Raw genomic sequence first — 22,527 nt, forward strand, 5'->3', positions numbered from 1 at the left:
GAAAAGCCCTAGCAGCATTATATTCCATTGGTCTGATATTTTATTATACATTACAATGACATTCAGAAGTATTTAACTGTGGCTTTATTAAGTGTCTGTATTACTTTTTTTTGGTTTTTTTTGTTGTAGTAGTATTATAGAGGGTGGTGATTGCTGCTGTTGTTATTGGTGGGGGCTACTATATCAATTATCCACCTAAACTCACTAGCATGATAATATTTTTTGTTTTCTTCTCGATTCGGACGAATGTCAATTCGACAAAGGTTAATTCAGTTGCTGTTTGTTTTGGCTGGACTGTGCGTGTTTACACTGTTGAATCTCTGCAGATATCGCAATACATGTATAATGAATAGACTGACGATATTTTTGATCTTCCTTTGTAGGTTACAATCATCCAGCATTAATGAAAGTGATGACCAATCCAAATAATGTGGTGAGTCCTGATCAGACTCTGTAATCATTGTTTGTGTGTATTTATAGATTGTAGAATGGAAATTAGATTTGCAGTGATACAGAGTAGCATGAGTGTGACAAGATGAGAGATTTTTCAGTTTGATACTGATATGATTTTTACATTTCAATGGCTTACTTCAGTTTGCCCTTACAGTATTAAATTCTCTTCCTTTATAATTCACTTTTAGCAGATTGTCTACTGTTCTAAAGTTTGGGATCTGTAAGATTGCATTTATTTGATCAAAAATACAGTAAAACAGTAATATTGTAATAAGTTAAGTCGATTTAAATATCAGTTTTAATATATTTAAAATGTGATTTATTCCTTATGATGGTGATTTTTTATTTTTATGATGGTAAATCTGAATTTTTAGGTTTATAAGTATAGTTTTGGGTTTATTAAAGAGTCATTTCTTATATTATTAATGTGGCATTTCATTGTGATATGCTTACTATTTTTGTAGAAACCATGATGCATTTTTTTATTCAGGATTTCTTTTTTAATGGACAGTTAAAAAAAATAACAGTTATGTGAAATAGAGTTATTTTGTAACATTAGAAATGCATTTACAGTCACTTTTGATCAATTTAATCCAAACTTACTTAAGTTTCTAAAAGTTTCTTTCAAAGCAAAAATCGTACTAAGTCCAAACTCTTGAATAGTAGGTAGTATACACACTTAATATTAGTATTTCTAAAGTTTCTAAAGTTTTCTTTTTCAGATGGAAAACAGACCAAAAATATTGATTGCTCGTCCTTCACTACACAGATTTTAAATTAAAAACTTTCCAGAATATCCCGCCCCCTTATACCACCTGTAACTGACTAGCAAAGTAGCAAGTAGCCAATACTGTTCATCTCTGTGACATTACTAAAGCCTGTTGGCTTTTATAAAGAAGGACATGCATGTTTGACCTAAACCTCCCGTTTCAAAGAAAATGGATAAATGTACGAAAGAAATACTTTTCTCAGGCACTTTTTTTTTTACAAAATATTGAAATTCTTAGTCACTGTTTCCTTTGTTTATTTCTTTTTGTGTTTTTTTTTTGAATCTTTGTTTTCACATGTGTAAATTTGTGGAGCTTGGCTGTTCTTGGTATTGTGAAATTTGAGGACTTTCTGGTCGAGATGATGGTGTGGGTGATTTTTGATGTGTGAAGAAACACAAGTAAAGCATCTCTTGAAAAATCTGTGTTCATATTTTAAAACATCAACGAAAGCTGATTACAGCATATGTCTCTGTGAGTTATTGCTGATTATGCTGAAACGCTTCTGTTTTGCGCAAGGATTACAAATTATTTGGATCTGCCCCAATAATGAGGCAACTACAACCTTCACTTGAACAGCAGCTTGTGTTCTGCAGTTATAAAACAGCTCATTGTGATTCTCGTAATCTTGATAACATGCTCTGCAGATATCATAAATAAGTGCACTCTTTTACACATTGGCTGGAAGTGGCTTGCTATTTATTGTAGTGTGGAGTGCTGAATATGACACTTTCTTCAACATCAGATTGCCCCCAGCGGGATGAGGCGAGTACAAACCATGGCCTGTGGTTCCTGCTCCAATGAGAATGCTTTCAAGACCATGTTTATCTGGTACAGAGTGAGTGGACTTTCCTCAGTTTGCTCTTGCACAGACTTGATGTGTCATGACAACCCACACAAAGCACATCTGCTTTATGTACTCCAGTTTTGATATCAGATGTATTATGGCAGTAATAATGCACATGGAGAAGCAGGCTTCTAAAACTGTTGCAGAAAAAGCTCACTGTAGTAACTATTAAATATAAAAAAAATAGTGAATATAATTTTTTTTTCCTAATATAAAAACATAATACTTTATTAGGAAAGTATTTATTAGGGTGCAAAAAATATTCTCAAAATATTGAGAAAATCGCCTTTAAAGTTGTCCAAATGAAGTTCTTATAAATGCGTATTACTAATCAAAAAATAATTTTGATATATTTACGATAGGAAATTTACAAATTATCTTCATGGAACATTATATTTACTTAATAACCTAATGATTTTTGGCATAAAAGAAAAATCAATAATTTTGACCTATACAATTTATTGTTGGCTATTGCTACAAATATACCTGTGTTACTCATGACTGGTTTGTGCTCCAGGGTCACATATGATATACTTGCACATTGACTGAAATAGATTGTTGTGGACTGTTGGAAAGTAATACATTATAAACGTCATATATATATTAATTTGATTAATGGGCATATTGTTATTGACAGCCCTACTTTATACACATTAATAACTCTTAAATCACCTGAAATCTATCATTGTTTTTACTGGTTTCTAGAATAAGGAGAGAGGATACGCCAACCCCTCTGAGCAGGAAGTCGACACTTGCATGATCAACCAGGTTAGAAAAAAACACTCTGCATACAACTACGCAACACCATTTCACACTAATCTCTTTTTGTTTCTCTGTCTCAGAGTCCTGGATGCCCAGATTTGAGCATCTTGTCTTTCATGGGAGCTTTCCATGGGAGAACTTTGGGTAAGTGCTTGTAAATTGTATTGTGTCTGATGCAGTATTTGTAGAGTATGTTTTAAGCAGATTTTACAATTCCAGAGAAGTTGGGACGTTTTGTAAAAATGCATTAAATTCAAGAATCTTTGATTTGTTCATTCTCTTTAACTTTTGTTTAACTGATAAAAGTACAAAGAAAAGATTTTCAAAGTTTTCACTGACCAACGTAAATGTATTTTGTAAATATGAGCAAATTTTGATTTTTGATGGCTGCAACACACTCCATAAAAGTTGGGACAAAGGCACATTTAACACTGTCACATCAACTTCCCTTTTAATTATGATGTTTCATTGTTTGGGAATTAAGGATACTAATTGTTAAAGTTTTACAAGCAAAATTTTTGTCCAGTCTCTCTTGAAACATGGCTCCAGAAGCTCAGCAGTCTGTGATCGTCGTTGTCTGATTCTCCTTTTCATGACTGGTCATACATTTTCAATAGGAGTCAGATCTGGACTGCAGGCAGGCCGGTCTAACACATTCACTCTTAGTCTACGAAACCACGCTGTTGTAGCACATGCAGAATGAGAGCTGGAATTGTCTTGATCTAATAACCATGGACTTCCCATGAAAGACATCATCATGACAGCAGTATATTTCTCTGTACAACTCCAATAAATGCCTCCAATGCCTTCACACATATTCCAGTCACCAGTGCTGTTTGCACTGATGCACTCATACCATGAGAGATGTTTGCTTTTGCTTCTGTTGCGTATGAAAGTCTGGATGGTTCCTTTGGTCTTTAGGACTGAGAACTCAAAAACCATTTTTTCCAGAAACAAGTTGAAATAAGGACTCATCTGAGTACAACAGACCTCTCTACTGTCTTTTCAACTATCTGAGATGAGCTCTGGCCCAGAGAAGCCGGCAGCATCGCTGCATAGAATTGATGTAAAGCTTTCTCCTAGAGTAACAGAGTTTCAAGTTGCATTTCTTGATGCAGCAGCAGACTGTGTTAAGTGACAGCAGTTTTCTGAAGTACTCCTGAGCCCATGTGGCTATATTTAACAACTTTTTAAAAACTTTTTTTTGTACTTTTATTTGCCTCTGTGCCAACTTTTTTGGAATGTTTAACAGCAATCAAAATTTGCTCATATTTACAAAATACATTTACATTGGTCAGTGAAAACTTTGGAAATCTTTTCTTTGTACTTTTGTCAATTAAGTAAAAGTTAAAGAGAATGAACAAATCACAGATTCTTAATTTTATTGCATTTTTACAAAACTTCCCAACTTCTCTGGAATTGGGGTTGTAATTCTCTGATTTTGAGGCATTTGACCTAGCCTGCTTATATTTGCCTTACATTTGTTTGCCTTTGCACTTATTTGTATCGTATGACTTCATTTGAAAAACAAAGAAGCCTGGCTGTTTTGTTTTGACTAGGACACACATCCCTTATGTGTGTGCTGTTGGATTTCAGGTTGCCTGGCCACAACACATTCCAAAGCTATTCACAAGCTGGATATACCATCCTTCGACTGGCCCATCGCACCCTTCCCTAAACTGCAGTACCCTCTGGAGGAGTTTGTGAGGGAGAACGCCCAGGAAGAGGCCCGCTGCCTGGAGGAGGTCAGAGATGTCTCCTTGATAAGTTCACAAAAAACTTTCCTCCTCATACCAAGCAAAGAAATATTCCAGGTTGTTGAGGGGTTGTTATGATTAATCAGCAGTTTTTTTTTTTGTATCTTTTTTTTTATTAATGATTGATTGATTGCTGTCCTTTTATAGTATCACCACAAGATATAAAATGATTGTTTTAATGATTATTTAAACAGCTTTTACTATAGGTGTGGCAACGTTTACCATTGTTTGGAAAAATGTTATGCCAGATTTTGGTATGCCAAGAGGTGTTAATAGGAATATGCATGATCAACAATTTTGCATGAGGCCAAAAGATTAGAGAGAGAGAGAGAGGGAGAGGGAGAGAGAGAGAGAGAGACAAATACAAGTTATTTTTTGTGGTAATCAACATACTGCAGTGCTACAAATGCAGTTGACTGAACTTAACTATTAAACCCCAGTAGTTTTAATAGTTAACCACTGATGTCTTTTTGTATGTTTGTGGATAGATAGATAGATAGATAGATAGATAGATAGATAGATAGATAGATAGATAGATAGATAGATAGATAGATAGATAGATAGATAGATAGATAGATAGATAGATCTGGGTAGTAATCTGGATACGTATAGATCCAAAAATTAAGACTGTCATTAGATTAATTTTTAATTTTAAAAGCTCATAATCAGACTACAGTTACTTTTTTATTGATTGCATTATTATATATTATTCACACTATGGCGATATATGATTCATAATTTATTGATTGTTCCTCTTTTTCATCTTTCAAATGTTCTTTTCTAAAATAGCCTATATTTAGTTTTCATTACAATTATTAATTAGCTTTTAATTGTTAAAAGCTTTTGACATTTGTATTAAGTATTCCCCTAAGTATTCACCCTTCATCAACTGTGTGAAGCCCTCAGTTAGGACCATCAAAGTGTGGCCAATTGGAGCAGACTCTTTACTTCAGGACAGGTTTCAACATACACGGACTGGAGTATGTTTGCTTCTCAGGCTGCCTGTGGCTCTCACACGGACATTGATATCTATACCTCCTCTGTACTGGATCACATCAAAACCATCATTGACAGTGTTACAACAGAGAAACAGATCACAACATACCCTAATCAGAAGCCATGGATGAACAAGGAGGTGTGACTCCTGTTGAAAGCCCGCAACACTGCCTTCAGATCAGATGAAGCTCAGATTTACAGCAAATCCAGGGCTAACCTGAGGAAGGGCATCAAAAAGGCCAAGTACTGCTACATGCTAAAGGTAGAAGAGCACTTTTCCAACTCTGACCCCGACGCATGTGGCATCCAGGCCATCAGTGACTACAAGCCAAGCAACTCTACTCCAACGGTCACAGACGTCTCCTTCCTTAACGAGCTAAATGACTTTTATGCTCGCTTCAACAGTGACAGCAAGGAGACGGCCACCAATATCACACTCTCAGCAAACCACCAACCCCTCAAACTCACCTCCACAGATGTCCACACTGCATTGAGCTGGATCAACGCACGCAAGGCTGCTGGCCCGGACGGCATTCCTGGACGTGTGTTTAGGGCATGTGCAGAGCAGCTTGCCGGGGTCTTCACAGACATTTTCAACCTGTCCCTCACCTAAGCAACTGTGCCAACATGTTTTACGTCCACATCCATTGTGCCAGTTCCAAAACACTCCTCCCCAATGTGCTTAAATGACTACCACCCTGTAGCACTCACATCTATTGTTATGAAGTGCTTTGAGTAGCTGGTCCTAGCACACCTCAAGGACTGCCTCCCACCCACACTGGACCCACACCAATTTGCTTTCCCTAGCAATAGGAGCACAGAGGATGCAGTATGCACAGTGCTCTACTCTGTACTCACACACTTAGACAATAATAATACATATGTACGGATGTTGTTTGTTGACTTCAGCTCAGCATTTAACACTGTCATTCCCTCCAAGCTGACCACAAAACTTGGAGACCTGGACATTAACAACTCCCTCTGCAACTGGATTATGGACTTTCTGACCAACAGACCTCAGCATGTTAGGTCAGGTTACACCTGCTCCACCACCATCACACTCAACACCGGAGTACCACCGGAGGGCTGTGTGCTGAGCCCATTCCTCTACTCCCACGACTGCAAGCCTGTGCATGGATCCAACTCCATCATTAAGTTTGCAGATGACACCACGGTGATTGGCCTCATCAGAGACAACGATGAGACTGCCTACAGGGAGGTACAGCACCTCGCCGCATGGTGCACTGACAAAAACCTGCTCTTTAACACCAGCAAGACAAAGGAGCTCCTTGTCGACTTCAGGAAGAAGAAAGGAAGCATGCATGACCCCATCAACATTAACGGGATGGTTGTTGAACGTGTCTCCAGCTTCAAGTTCCTAGGAACCACCATCTCGGGGGACCTGTCCTGGACCACAAACACCTCCAGGTCAAGAAGGCTCACCAGCACCTCTTCTTCCTCAGAACACTGAAGAAGAACCAACTGTCTTCAGCCATCCTGGTGAACTTCTACCGGTGTGCATCCTGACTAGTTGCATCACAGTCAGGGAACTGCTCAGTTGCAGTCAGGGTGAACTTCTACCGGTGTGCATCCTGACTAGTTGCATCACAGTGAAAACTGCCCAAAGCATCACAGGGACACCACTCCTTGCTATTGAGGACATGCAGAGAAACACTGTCTACGTCGAGCTCTCAGCATTCTTAAGGACTCCTCTCACCCAGACTATAGACTGTTTAACCTCCTGCCCTCCGGGAGGCGCTGCAGGAGCCTCCGGACAAGGACCAGCAGACTCAGGAACAGCTTTTTCCCTACAGCTGTCTCCTTACTTGCACACTGGAATATTTTCTATGCACTTTTTGCTGTCCATTGTACTAGTGTAAATAATGTTCATATACCTTACATGTGCAATGACAATAAAGTTGAATCTAATCTAATCTAATGTAATTAATTAATCTGAATATTCAGTAGAATTGCAGCAGACTAGTCGCTGTGTTTCAGTGCACCTACTGCAAAGTGTTATCTACTTCTTCATATAAAAGTAAGATATTAATGTTTGTGTGTGTCAGGTTGAGGATCTCATCGTGAAGTGGAGGCAGAAGGGCAAACCAGTGGCTGGCATTGTGATCGAGCCCATCCAGGCAGAGGGAGGGGACAACCACGCTTCACCTGACTTCTTCAGCAAACTGAGAAATATTGCACGCAAGGTGAAAATGCTTTTTTTTTTTTTTCAGGCTAACTGTTCTTTAATGCTTAGTTATCGTCCTTGTTTACTGGATCTGTGCTTTGAAGTCGTTTGAGAGAGACACTCCAGTTATAAATAGCTAAAATGAGGCTCTTTGAACTGCCCAATAAAAAAGGCACTCAAGACTCTGTAGGAAGTTCTTCTTATCTGCTCTAATTCGAATTGAGATAAGGCAGGAGACAAAAGGGAATAATTTAATATGGCTGCTTTATGCAGAGAAAAGAAGCTCCTTAAGTAATTGAGGAAGTCCACGCTCTTCCTGAAAAGCTCGGGAAGTGTTCACTATAAATGGAGCGTAGCAAAGCGCAGTGGCCATGTCCTGTGGGTGTTGTATGTAGTTTTATGCAGGCTGACAGGACGGCTTATGACAGATGTTTATCTGTGTCTGGTTCTTTCAGCATGGCTGTGCTTTCCACGTGGATGAGGTGCAGACAGGTGGAGGAACAACAGGCAAGTTCTGGGGCCATGAGCATTGGGGTCTGGACGACCCTGCTGATGTTGTCTCCTTCAGTAAGAAGCTGCTGACAGGAGGATACTACCACAGGGATGAACTGAAACCAGACAAAGTAAGAGCTGGCACTGCTTCTGCATACGTTACCTCATCAAAAATCTGCAACAATTATCACTACCAGTAACTGGCCCCAACTGCCTGCTTTATCCTTTTTGTTAATGATTCATCGTTTATGAATAGCATTATAATGTGTTTTAGTACCAGATGATTGTTCTGTCAGTTTCCCAATCATTGTTTGTCTAAATGATTGCGTGTCCTTGGATGAGGTTCATGGCTGTGTGGAATTGAGCAATCACGCCCCCTACTGTTGAAAGCATGTTTCTTCCTGTGAAACAACCTTCAATGGTGCAGGTTTAAATTTGCATCAAATTTAATTATTTAGTTAATTGACTAGAAAGGCTAAATTACAGGAATAACAGCTGATTGTTTTGAAGACCTGTGTTGGCAATAATATATGCACACAATGTGCCTTTTTGTTGCAACTTCTCAAATGTAGTAAACTATTAAACTATCAAATGTTGTAAAAAGAGATCTGAGTGTGATTATTTTAATAATAAAATAATTACACTCAGACCTCTCCCCCTATTATTATTAGTAGTAGTAGTAGTAGTAGTATTCATTACTAACATATAAGAAATGTATATTTCTATTTTAGAATTTACTATTATTATTTTTTGTTGGAATAATAAAAATAATGTATTTATTAATAAATGTTCATGATTTTGTAATAATAATAATAATAATAATTATTATTATTATTATTATTATTATTATTATTACAAAACAATAACTAAAATGTAATTATGTCTTGGTCTAAGGGATCTTTTTGTGATTATTTTAATAATGAAATTAGGATTATCATGAAAATGCTTGCAAGATTTCTTTCTTGTATTGACATGAAAGAAATTAGAAATTTGAGGTGGAACTATTTGTTTTGTATTGCTTTGTTTTGCTTTGCTTTGCTTTTTGTTTTGCTTTGTTTTGTTTTGTTTATTTTTTATTTTTATTTTTTTGCTTTGTTTTGTTTTGTTTATTTTTTATTTTTATTTTTTTGCTTTGTTTTATTTTTTGTTTTGCTTTGCTTTGCTTTGCTTTGCTTTTGTTTTTTTTGTTTTTTTTTGCTTTGTTTTGTTTTGTTTTGCTTTGCTTTGCTTTGCTTTGTTTTTTGTTTTGCTTTGCTTTGCTTTGTTTTGTTTTTTGTTGTTTTTTTTTTTTTTTTTTGTTTTTTTTTTTTAATATATAATATATTTTTTTTGTGTATTTTTATTTTTAGTATTTTTTATTTTTAAAAATTTTTTGTAAGTGTTTTTTGTGGCAAATCTCACTATTAACTAGTTGCTTATTAGCATGCCTGTTATTAACATATTGGCTGTAACTACCTTACTAGCTACTAATAAGGAGCAAATTAGGAGTTTGTTGATACAAAAGTCATAGTTAAATGGTTTGTTAATAGCGAGAATTTCCTTAAAAGAAAGTGTGACCATAACTTTTAATAGTGTATTTGATGACCTCAAAGCTAAAAGACATAAACTAAATGCCACAAAATACAAATGTTAGTTGCATGACATCTTCAAAGAAGACTTGAGCACAAGAACACTTTAGTTGCACAACTAACATGACCATTTAAACTGACGTGACTCTATGCACCTCAGCCCTACAGAATCTTCAACACGTGGATGGGAGACCCCTCAAAGAATCTGTTCTTATCAGAGGTGCTTAATGTGATCCGAAGAGAGAACCTTCTGGAGGTGGTGACGCGCTCAGGAAAGGCTCTTCTGCAGGGCCTTTACACACTGCAGGTATGGCCATCTCCATTTATATCCTCACATCACATGACTGGTTCCTCACAGGTGCCACAGCTCAACATGAGATGCTTTAAAAGCGTTAATGGTTCTATTATGTGGACGTTCATTGTTCATCTGAGGGGCCGGCCTAATAACTTCTGCTGGGAACCTGAGCCTGTAATCGATCTTGTCAGCGTAATGAGTGTTTGTTTTGAGGCTATGCTTGTGGATTGATGATACCTTTCACATTGTGAGCTGTACATTTGTTTATTGTCTCGCTTCTTCCCCTCACGTAGACCCAGTACCCTCATATCCTGAGCAGAGCCCGCGGCCAGGGTACATTCTGTGCCATAGATGCCTGCAATGATGCCACACGCGACAGTATCATGATTAAAGCCAGGAACAAGGGTAAGCCATCACACATGAGGTTGGCAAGATAATTAAAAGAAACTGTGAATTCCTGGCAGGACTTTTTATGGGGGGAAAAGTTATTTTAATAATAGGATTATTTATATGTATTTTTTTCTTGCATATCAGTTACAAAGGTCATTGTGCCTTTTGCAGCAGCATATTGCATAGTTATTATCTAATATTCCATTTTTCGTAATAATAATGTATAAACATTGCACCTGTATATACATGTACATACAATGTTATTGTTGTTGTTATTATTATCATAAAAAAATTCTAAGGATAATAATAATGTATATAATATATATATATATCATTGCACCTTGTATGTATATGATGCATCATTTTATTATTATTTTATATTAATGCATACATTATCATCTACTAATAATACAACTACAATTGTTAGTATTGTTATGAATATTAATAATGTTATTGCAAACTGAACATTACTAATTATTAAAACTAAATATACATACTAAATATAATTACTTATTAACTACACAGTCCATTGTTACTACTACTGTGATTGTTGTGCTTATTGTTTATTATTATAAGTATAATAATAATAATAATAATAATAATAATTTTATTTTACAATTCTGATAATAATAATTATCTGATTAATACAATTTATGATCATTAATCACAACAGTAATAATAAAATTAACTATCATTAGGATTATTATTGTTGTTTTGCATCATAATAATTATTAATATTAGAGTTATTTATTTAAGTTACACATAAATAAGTTAAATTTAGACCTGGTCTTCACCATAAGATGAAGTGGCTTGATGGGATGCTGTGTTCTCTCACCAGGTCTGTTCATGGGTTCCTGTGGAGAAAAGACCATCCGTTTCCGTCCCGCTTTGGTCTTCAAGGAGTACCATGTCCATCAGCTCCTGAACATCCTGAACGATGTCCTGGCTGAGCATAAATAGAGTTCTGGCTGCCAGGTCGGCCTTGATTACGGAGCATATAAGGGTCCAAGCCCACTCAAAGGTTTATACCAGCCTGTCACAATTAATTGGTCACTGTCTCTCTCTCTCTTTTCATTCACACTCTTCCTGTCATTACTTATTAAGAAGGATAGAAATCTGTTTTCTATCTCTTTTTATTTAGCCGACAAATTTCAGCCCCATCACCATATTTCTCGTCTTTTACTGACGGTAGACAGATTGAAGATCTGAAGGAGTTTGCAGGAAATAACCCACTCAAATGACATATTTACATAAATCCCTCCTGATGACGTTGCAACTTCGTGAACTGTAAGGTCCTACAAGACGCAAGTCAGTTGAATAAAGCAATATAGTGACACACAGGGACAGGACGGGATTTCGAATCACAATATTTCATATATCCCTTTATGTATCAAATAAAGTCCTTACCATTTGGAAGGTAACATGAAAAGATTAATGATCAAATTATGTACGCTACCAAAACTACAGAAAAGAAGCTATTGTCTGATTGATTTATGGAGATCAAAATCGAACTATTTTACTATCTTTAGAGAAATGGCTGCATTTGAAATGTCTAAAGTGTGAAATTTTGCATGATGGGATTTAATTTGCAGAGTCCCCGAATATAACAGTCCTCTCTGAATTAAAAGCTTGTGTCAAAGACAAATCGTGGAAGCAGCGTTGGCCTCATTGCATTCTGAGGCATTAGAGAGAGCCAATGGAAAGCTGGAAAACATGAAAGCGCAGAGAACTGTAGAGCCTCTATTCCCATTTTAATAAGAGGTCTGTTGCGATGAAAACCTTCAAGCGATCAGCAAGCTCCTTTATTGAGGTGGCTGCTTTACTGTCATTGCTCAGTCATAAAGAACCATTGTCATTCCTGAGACACGAGGCCTCTCGTCTGAACCCCGGTGAGATACACGAGCGCAGTGTTTCCAGCACAAACATATAAAGCACAACCTGCTGTGGTAATGTGAGGGCTGATATTTTCTACAATCTTACAGAATTAATATGGTGAATGAAAGGCCATAAATCTGTATTGTTCAAAGCCAAACGTCCACCTAACAATAGTAATCTAAAAGCACAAGCTTGAGGCCGCTCCTCTGCTCAGGTGAACATGATCCCCTCATGTTTCTCATTACAGGCCGTGTAAGAAAAGGTATATTGTTCTGCTGGAGAACAACTACAAGGTCATCTCCACTTAATGGTTATCAAAGCCTGTAAATGTTTATGATCTTTGGGGTGATTCTCCTCTTCCAGTTGCTCCGAGCCGACAGAGTAAACGTCCCTTCAGCTTGATTAAATCAATCCGTCTTTTTTTCTTTTTAAACACTTAAACCCCAGTCTGTACTTACTGTAGTGAGATTATGCAACGCTCATTGTGTAAGTTTTGTTTGTGAACACAAATGTTCCCAGCCGCATCAGAATCAAGTTCCTTATTTAACTGACATTAGTGCATCAAATATGAATATGTACAAAATTTAAACCCTCTCTAACACAGAGTGTTATTTTTCCTGATGTGTCCCATATGTTAGTGTAATGTAGAAATGTAATTCATGTTGTTTTGGATGCCTTTAAACGTTCCTTTTAATTGCGAACAGGCAGTGTTGTGGCAGAGTTGTGAAAGCAGTGTCTGTCTGTACTCTGCAAAGTCAGTATTTAATTGAGAAATGTGTACTATCTACAGACAATTAGGCCTATATAAAAAATGCAGATGTTTACAGTTGTGTGGTACAAATAGAAAGAAATTGATGTAATTTCTACATAAAATCTAAATGTTGTCTGAGGAAGCTATAAAATAAATGTTAAAATAAATCTGACATTTTGATGAATCTTTTATTGTTCTTGACTGAACCAAAATGACCAAGAAACACACATGCACATGAGAAATGATCTAAATGATAGATTTTCACAATGTATAGACAGCCTTTTTTTTCCAGTGAAAAAAAATTGGAAATCTACATATTTTAGCAATTTAGTTATGCGATGAAGCTTGTTAAGATTTTGCAGTCAGTTCTTCGATTCACAGATGGTTAGCGTAAGTATAACTGACTGCTGTTCATTCCACATTATTAACCACAAACCCAATAATAGAGAATTTTAAACAAACTCCCCTCCTGGGCCCAAAGAAAGAAAGGGGGAAAAACAGATGCAGTATTTTTGTATTTTTCTTGGAATTATGGCGTCATGTTACACAGCACTTAGAGATAATTCAGCCCCGTTCCCACCCCAAACCCAACAGGAAAGGAACAGAAACTCATTTTAACATCACTATCACACAGTTCAGAGTTAAGCGAGGATCTCATGTTTCAACCACCGCTCCAGACCAGGTCTCATGCTTCGTGCCTGGTGCTAAATGAGTAATGGTCACCTCCACGGCCTGGATCTTCTCATGTTTGGGAGGAATAGAGCAGATCTTGTAGCTAACTTCATCTCCTTCCATTGGCACATATTCCCCATCGATGCTGTGGGAAGAATGGAGATCATCAGCAAAACATTAGATGTGGTTACCTGCTGGATTTAGACAAAGGTGTTTAAAAGTGAATCACATGGAAAACACACTGCTAATTATTGTATACGGATATTTTTGAAAAAGCAGATTGACATTTCTAAATCAAAAATGGCATGAAAACATCTGCTCACTGTAACACCTGACAAGGAACATTCTGGAGCAAAAGCTCTAAAATAAAATTTTAGATGCAAGTCCGGACAAAGACGAGACATTTTGGTGACAAAATAAAAATGGATACAATTTTTAAGTACTTTTTAATATTTATTTTTTACTTCTCAAAACAAAAAAAAATTAATCATATAACAATTATCTAAAATATTTTTTGTATTTAATAATAATAATAATAATAATAATAATAATAATTTATTTTATTAATATTAACTAATTATGTTTTTTAGTAATATAATTAAAGCACGTGTGTGTACATTTTTTCATGGTGAATATTCTGTTAGATATACTTTTGGAAATAGATTAAAATAGATTAAATAAATTAAGTTACCTTAAGGAATTTGATTTTATGTAGTTAAAGAACATTAATAAATCTAGAATTAAGCAAATATCCAAAAGAGAGCAAACACTCATCTGCAGGTTTCCAACATTCTGTAAAATCATAAAATCATTTGATGTGCTGAATGTTTGACAAGAGTGCAGCTGGCAAGTCTATTCATTTTTCCACTGCTAAAACACACTTGATCTGAGAGAAGCCAGCGACTGCTCTTATCTCTCATATTCAAGTGTTTAACTGAGCCTTGACCCCAAAACCTTTCACACACACACACTCCACGAGTTTCTATTCCCAGAAGCCCCTCTTTCATGATCAGCGCAAATGACGGGGAGCACTAACAATTCTGATTTCTGATTAGGAATGCATATTAATAATGATTTGTGTTTGTTTCTGATGATTCTGTGTTACTGGGTTTGTTGTGGAATGTGTGTTGGTTTGGATGTAGGAGCATGAAATCCTGTTGAAGGTTCAGGATGTTTGCCCGGTGAACTCACTCAGATATGTGCACAAAGATGTCATTGCCTCCGTCTGATGGCGTGATGAAACCGTGTCCTTTGGAACGTGAAAAGCACTTGCAGACCCCAGTGAAGACCGGCCCCTCGGCTGCACGCGCTGCACTGTAGTGGTAGTGAGGAAAACGTATGATTCAACATTCTACATTTGGATGAATTTCACAGAAACCTAAAAATTAATACGGAACATTTGAATAATTAAGATGTATTAAAATGTTTTTAAACCTGCTTTATGTGCACCAAGGCTACATTTATTTGATTAAAAATACAGTAATATTGTGAAATATTATTACAATTTATAAGAACTGTTTTTTATTTTAATATTTTTAATATATAATTTATATAATAAAATATATAATTTCAGTGTCACATGATCCTTCAGAAATCATTCTCGTGTGATGATTTGGTGCTCAAATATCAGATGCTATTTGTGCTCAATGATTAATAATGGTTCTTATGGTCAATGTTGAAATGTTGAAATTTTTTTTTGTTTTGGTTTTTATTTTTGTGGAAATATTTTTTTTCAGGATTCTTTGATAAATAGAAATTTCAGAACAGAATTTTTTTTTTTATATTATAAATGTTATAAATACAGTCTCAAATACTTGGAAAATAAAAAAAAATTCTTATCTTACTGAACTTTTAAATGGTAGGGTACCACAAAATTAAGCAGCACTGCTGTTCTCATTGATAACAACAGCGTTGCCAAATAATTTTCAGCTGAAGCTGCTAAAGGAGGGTCAATTTGTTGCTAGAAGTTGTTAAATGACGTTGTGATGTCTTTGCACAATGACATCATTACATAAATACAACGCAAAATTGTGTCACTGCAACAAATCTCAGCAAAAAATATTTTATATATGTTAATTTAGATTTGTTTGTAAAATAATATAACATAATATGAAAATATAAATAACTATTTTTAAATACAACATTTTTGAACAATTACAATTTAAGTTTTTTTTTTTATTAGCTAGTAAACTAGTAAAACTACACATTCTGAACAATTATAGTTTTAAGCAGTGGATTAGCAGTTAGCTAGTATGCTACACTCTAAGAAAAGTCTGTAGAAAAAGAGCACAATCTACTATCTTAATATGAAGGAATTTTCCATATTGTTTTTTTTTTTTTTTTTTTCACCTGCATTTTAAATTACGCATTGTATTTTATGATTTCGGGTTACAGGGTTACAATGGATAGTTAGTAATGGATAAAAGATAATAACCTGGAAAATTACTATTTTTCTAGATCTTTTTCTTACAGTGCACTAACAGATTTAAAAAAAAAAAAAAAAAAAAAAAAAAAAAAAAAAATCGCTGGTACAAGCTACTAACCAGGTGTATCATAAATTGTTCAATTATTATTATTATTAAATTAAACCACTGCAAATAGCAGCTAACTTGATTCGTGTGATGTGTGTATTGCTAGGCATCTTTGGTTTCCTCTTGTGTGATTTAGATGGAAAATGTGTGCCTTTTATTATTTTAGTCACTTATGAAAAGCTGCATAAAGTTGCCAGACAAATTTTTAAAAAAAGCTAAATGTGTTGCTAGGTGCTTCTGGAAGAAAAGTTGCTAGGGTAGTGTGAAAAGTTGCTAAATTTAGCAAAATTCCTAAGTTGGCAACACTGGATAAAAAAAAAAAAATCTTCAGCAGCAAATCAGCATATTAGAATGATTTCTGAAGGATCATGTGACAGTGAAAAGTGGAGTAATGACTGCTGAAAATTCAGCTTTGATTTTACTCAAAAAAAATTGATTTTAAAATGTAAAAATAGTTGAAAATAGTTATTTTACATTGTAATAATATTTTTACAAAATTACTGTTTGGACCATATATACACAAACGCATGAAGATATGAAATGGACAGGAGACAACGGTAGGAGGCTGTGGCTGTACTCACGCTGAGCAGGTGCGGTTGCGGCGGGTGGGCAGGGGGCTGGGAATCAGGTAGCCCCTCATGGGGGAGGGTGACCGCTCTCTTTGGCGGCAGGCAGGCAGACGCAGAGAGCTGGGGGAAACCGGAGAGACAGGAGACAGCGGGGACAGAGGAGGGGTGGTGGACTTCACAGGGGAGGATGCGTCTGAGGACATGCTGACGGTGGGACACTCAAAGGATACTGGGAAGACAGAAGCGGTGAGGAGCTTGAGTTTTTAGGACTGAAATAGCTTCTCCATCAGATTTCCTTAAAATACAAACCATGACATTTGTCTGGATGTGTACATGAACTGAAAACAGAAACTTTGCAGAGTGACAAACATCACTGCAAAATGGGTTGTAGACCAGTGGATGTGTTGATAAACCAGCAGTAATACTGTAATGTTTGAAAAATGAAATATGGATATCATGTTAATACTACACATGCAGTAGTATTGTAAATAATCCATTGGCAATAACAATCTGGCTGATGCTCCAGAATAACAGATGTCAGTCCTACATCTTAAAGCCACCCATCATTAAACAGGATAATGCAGTAGTAGCTGTTTAGTTTAGCTTGTTATGTTTTTAAAAGTGTTGTTTGTGGTGATGAAGGGAATCATGTCAGAGGAGATGAAGGGCAAAATCAAGACACACTACCCACATTTAAAAAATTATAATAATAAAAAAAATGGACCTCACCAGTGTGGGGATTTTTTTTTTTTTTTTTTGATTCTGTAAAAAAAGAATCTAAGGAAGTGTCAACAGGTTATTTTTGTACGGTTATGGTCACAAACTCTGTCTCTGGCTTCCTACACATATTACACAAATATAGTGCAATTCACTGTGATAACACAAAGTTTTAGTGGAGATTGACTGATGGCATTATTTCTTTAGGTTCCAAAATGTATATAAACAACATTGTAACAATATATCGTTATTCAATTGTTATAGAGAACAGCCCTAATTATACCAGAACTAGGGCTGGGCGATATATCTAACGATATAATGATGCGCATCTAGTCAGTAAAGCCGGTTCCCTGATTAGCGCTAAATCGCCATCACCTGCTTTCAAATGGACCGGCATTTAATAAACAGAGCCGTAGATCATGACAAGCTACGCAATATCGCTTTCATTATTGCAGATGTATCGCCTGGATAATGAACGCGATATTGCGTAGCTTTGTCAGTGATCTACGGCTCTGTCTATTAAATGCCGCTCCATTTGAAAGCAGGTGATGGTGATTTAGCGCTAATCAGGGAACCGGCTTTACTGACTAGATGCTCATGATTATATCGTTAGATATATCGCCCAGCCCTAACCAGAATCAATAAAACTTTATATATTTGTATTTTTAAGATAGATAGATAGATAGATAGATAGATAGATAGATAGATAGATAGATAGATAGATCTCTACATGAATCACAATTTTCTCCAGTGAAAAAAACAATCACTGAGAAGAAGCACTCATCTAAATACACAACCATAACATTCTGTATCCAAGCTCTCTCTGCTTCTCTCACTTGCAAATTCATTTCAAATACAACCACTATAGATGTTAATTATTCATACACAATTTTTTTATCAAACCGAATGTCAACTGTGCCCCTTGACTTTGTCTTTCAGCATCCCTGATAACCAGCGGCACTGAAACACAAGCCTCCCGTGGCCGCAGGCTGCAGCTCCCATTTGCTACAGACAGAAATGCGATCGTTCACTGTTGATGCTGCAGGCCATGTTTAGCCTTTGTGTAGCCCTATCTGACCGATCCACCCTGACCGGGAAGATATTACAAACTTGCTCTGCTGGCAGAGCATTTGGTTAGGCCACTAGAGGTTCAATCCTTCTTGTTGAGCAGGACTTGGTTGTTGTATCTGTTAAGTGATGCACTGGGCACTGGAGCGCTGCATGTTAACATGAACGGGTCAGGAAGGGTCAAGCATCCCTAGTAATCACAGCAGGAAATGGCACCAAATGCATAATCGCACACCCTACCCCATTGTCATTAATCTCCTCTGGGCCATTACAGCCCACACAAATCATAACAAGAGCGGCCGGGATGACCACGAAAGATGTTCCTTATATGCAATAAAACATATTAAATAATAATTTGATTATTTCAAATCGCACCCAAGAAGTGGCGAAGCGGCTTTCCAGACACTCCCGGGTGGATCTGCCATGGCAACACACCAACGGCTCCCTCGAGAGATGCGGGATGAGAAAGGGCCCCTTTGTACCTTCAGATGGATTACATCACTGCAATTATAGCTTTCTGCTGTCAGGCTCAGCATGCCCCATAAACAGAAAATGAGGCCAGTGAGTGTTTGAAAGCCAGGGCCAATTATACAGCGCTGATTGTGTGCTGGGGTACTGATGCATGGGTGAACATTCACATCTGCTCTCATTCGTTCTACATACACATCAGCAGAAAAGGACCATCAGGAGGAAGAAACTTCCATCATATACAAAACCATACCATGGTTTTGGCATTTTGAATATAATGTAAATACCACAATATATGAATTTTGTCAATCAACATATTTGGACAGTACATATTAAAACACCATGGTATTACTGTCACTGTGCCATGATATTACCACAGTAATGTTACAAGGATTTCTGTTCATATAAAGCAGACTCTTCAGCAGTCGTTTTCAACCTTTGCCACTCCACATGGAGTTTCCTATTACCAAAGACAATATTTGAGGACCCCCTAGCAAGGGTGTGATATTTCCCTCTTGCACCCTGCTGAAATGAAAACAAAGACACTAGGGAGAATATAAGGATGTTATTACTATTCAAATAATTTCAAATCTCTAGAATGTTTTTCTAACCAACACATTAAAGGAGATATTGAGGGGATTATTACTCTGCAATAAAAAAAACTGTGCATGTTAAGTTTTTAATTTATGGTTAAGAAATAGGTCATATGATCTTTACCTTTTATTATTATTGTTTAGTATTACTTTTTTTTAAATAATTTAAAATAAGCAGTATTGTGTATACCTTGATTTGTAGCTTTTCTGTATTATTTTTGGATCATTAAATTGCTGGTTGAAAGTCTCTTCACATCCCGATAGCAATCACTAAGTTAAGTGGTCTAGATGTATTTATTTGTATTTATTATGGATGTGCAAAAGCGATCGAGTACTCGGCCTTGAAAAACCTTTTTTTTCTGATTAGTTATAGCAGCATTTTGGGCAGTGCTCCTTGTTTAGCTGGCCACAGCATCCAGTCCAAAGTATAGATGTGAGAAGAGAGAAGTCACGTAGTTATATCTGGGTTAGCTACATACATATCTGATTAATCTAACATAGGGTGCGTTGGGATATTAACATTTATTAACATGCTGAATTTACTGTATATTAGTAGCAGCGTTTACTTTCATGCTCAAATGCAATGCCCTGAATGATAATACTGACTGAGTTATCTGAGACGGTCATATTGCTTTTAGATGTTTCTTTTTTTTTTAAATACTGATGTTGTAATAAAACAGCAGTTATTATAATTATAGTTATTATGTTTAATAACATTGCTGCATCATAATCATAATCTAACAGTGTTCTAATCATGTGTTCATGTTTTTATAGACAGGTTTTCATATTATATTTATATTTTTAACATTCATTTTCATAACAGTCTTCAGATATTTTCATTATCTCAGTTACGGCCATGCCCCGCCCCCAACACACGTCCCGGCCCTTAAGTACTCAAGGACTCATTTTTAAAACCCATCAATGATCAAAATGAGAAATTGCCAAAAATGCCCATCCCTAGTATTTCTATCATCTATGGAAGACGTGGGACCATAAAATGTTCGTCCAATCATATCCCTCGTATCCCTCCCTCGGCTAGGATAGGCTGTGCTACCTGCCTGTCAACATATGTATTTGCAAACCTCCGCACACACTGTTCACACAGATGATGAGATGACATGATATATCATCAGATGACATATCATCAGTGAGTTATATTACACTATAGCAAGCCGAGCGAGGATGGAAGGCATTTTTTACTGTAATGTTGTTTACGTTCTACTGTAATGTTTTCTGACCGCATTATGGATTATGTAATGCATTTAACCCTCTACAAATGCACTCTCTCACTGTGCTGCTGGTTAGGATTATGTAATGCATTTAACCCTCTACAAATGCAGTCTCTCACTGTGCTTGGAGAGTGATATGCTTTCAAAGCTAGCTTGCAATTGCTAGCTCCACCTATAAGTCAAAATAAATGGATAAAAATCGATGTCTATACAGTACTGTACCATTTAGTCACTAATGCTCAGCAAGGCTGTGTTTATTTGATCAAAGCCACATTAAAAAGCGTAACATTGTGAAATATTACTACAATTTAAAATAAGAGGTTTTCATTTTAATGTTTTAAAAACTTATTTATTTCTGTAATAACAAAGCTGATTTTATAATAGCCATTACTCCAGTCTGCATCCTTCAGAAAGGATTTTAATAAGCCGATTCTGTGCTAAAGTATTGTAATTACCCATGTGGGAAACAGTTGTGCTACCTAATATTTTTGTGGAAACATGCTTTTTCTTGGATTGTTTGAGAGAAAAAAAAACATGCATTTATTTTAAACTGATTTTTTTTTTTTTTTTTTTTTTACAAATATCTTTAAAGTTGTTTTTGATTGATTCAATGCATTCTTTCTGGATAGAAGTGTTAATGTCTTACAAAAAAATCTTTCTGACACCAAACTTTTAAACATTTACTTGCATGGTTGGACACAGAGAAACTAGCTGGTAGACAATTTGTCCATTCCAAAGAGGTCTAAAACCAAACAACAGGTTTTAGTGAAAGGTCACCAGAGGGAGGAAGACGTGACCTCAGGATGAGTGCACAGACCACACTAAAGTCAGCTATTGAATTTACTGGAATGTTCCATCAACTCCACCTCTACCCAGAGTTGGCTGTTGAAAAGTCTGCCTGCGTAGGCAAATAACTCTGTCTGCCACTAGCCATCCACAATAGGAGCACTAAGCCATATTGTGAACAGGAATGCTAAACTATGCCATGCCAGTATGCAATATACTGTAGCACAAGAGAGCAGGTCTTTATAGACAAAATGTGATTTCAATTTAGGCCTTGAGGTCAATAAGGACTTACTATACTATAAGACTTAATACTAGCACAAGCACTGCACACCCATAAAAAGGGAATGCAGCAGGGCCAGAAAGTACATTTGCATTTACATCACCTAACAGGAAACATATGTCAAAACAGTAATGACGAAACACTTTCGAGAACTGCCCACAACAACTAGTTAAACGAAATAAGGTCACAAAATTACATTTCTGTGTTCATGCCACCATCTAAAAAAAAAATGTTCTAAGAAGGTTTTGCTAATGTTCCCAGTGATTATGAAAATGTCCAAAATGTCCAGTTTTCTTAAATTTATTTAAAAAAAAAAACAAAGTTTCTCCTTTTTTATAAACTGTACAAATGTGTTATATATTGGATTATTTTTTACAAGAATTTATTTTTCATTCCATTTTCTTATTGGAAAGTTACTTTGAATGTTCTCTGAAACAAGTAGTAAATTTTTTTAAAACGTTAGACAAACACCCAGA

General features: G+C 36.2%; 2 protein-coding genes across 3 annotated transcripts in view; one reads left to right on the plus strand and one right to left on the minus strand.

Annotated features, from left to right (window-relative positions):
• The window catches only part of LOC109058223 (4-aminobutyrate aminotransferase, mitochondrial), a 27,000-nt gene extending 13,690 nt beyond the window's left edge, over positions 1 to 13,310 (plus strand). Inside the window, exons 6-17 of the mRNA XM_042720383.1 lie at positions 384 to 437; positions 1,143 to 1,152; positions 1,536 to 1,593; positions 1,966 to 2,058; positions 2,773 to 2,835; positions 2,910 to 2,973; positions 4,426 to 4,574; positions 7,649 to 7,786; positions 8,223 to 8,390; positions 9,988 to 10,134; positions 10,416 to 10,527; positions 11,351 to 13,310. Coding sequence (XP_042576317.1) covers positions 384 to 437; positions 1,143 to 1,152; positions 1,536 to 1,593; positions 1,966 to 2,058; positions 2,773 to 2,835; positions 2,910 to 2,973; positions 4,426 to 4,574; positions 7,649 to 7,786; positions 8,223 to 8,390; positions 9,988 to 10,134; positions 10,416 to 10,527; positions 11,351 to 11,472 — 1,178 coding nt within the window. The 3' untranslated portion in view covers positions 11,473 to 13,310. The remainder of the gene's footprint in view (positions 1 to 383; positions 438 to 1,142; positions 1,153 to 1,535; positions 1,594 to 1,965; positions 2,059 to 2,772; positions 2,836 to 2,909; positions 2,974 to 4,425; positions 4,575 to 7,648; positions 7,787 to 8,222; positions 8,391 to 9,987; positions 10,135 to 10,415; positions 10,528 to 11,350) is intronic.
• The window catches only part of LOC122136560 (calcium-regulated heat-stable protein 1-like), a 16,578-nt gene continuing 7,358 nt past the window's right edge, over positions 13,308 to 22,527 (minus strand). The window contains exons 1-4 of one of the 2 annotated variants that reach the window (XM_042720381.1): positions 19,071 to 19,091; positions 16,923 to 17,139; positions 15,002 to 15,124; positions 13,308 to 13,955 (exon numbers count right to left, since the gene is read on the minus strand). In XM_042720381.1, coding sequence (XP_042576315.1) covers positions 13,793 to 13,955; positions 15,002 to 15,124; positions 16,923 to 17,113 — 477 coding nt within the window. In that variant the 5' untranslated portion in view covers positions 17,114 to 17,139; positions 19,071 to 19,091 and the 3' untranslated portion in view covers positions 13,308 to 13,792. Of the gene's footprint in view, positions 13,956 to 15,001; positions 15,125 to 16,922; positions 17,140 to 19,070; positions 19,092 to 22,527 lie in introns of those variants that run through there. The other variant, XM_042720382.1, reaches the window with a different exon arrangement.

Source organism: Cyprinus carpio, chromosome B3, assembly GCF_018340385.1.
Source record: "Cyprinus carpio isolate SPL01 chromosome B3, ASM1834038v1, whole genome shotgun sequence".
NCBI classification, from domain to species: domain Eukaryota; kingdom Metazoa; phylum Chordata; class Actinopteri; order Cypriniformes; family Cyprinidae; genus Cyprinus; species Cyprinus carpio.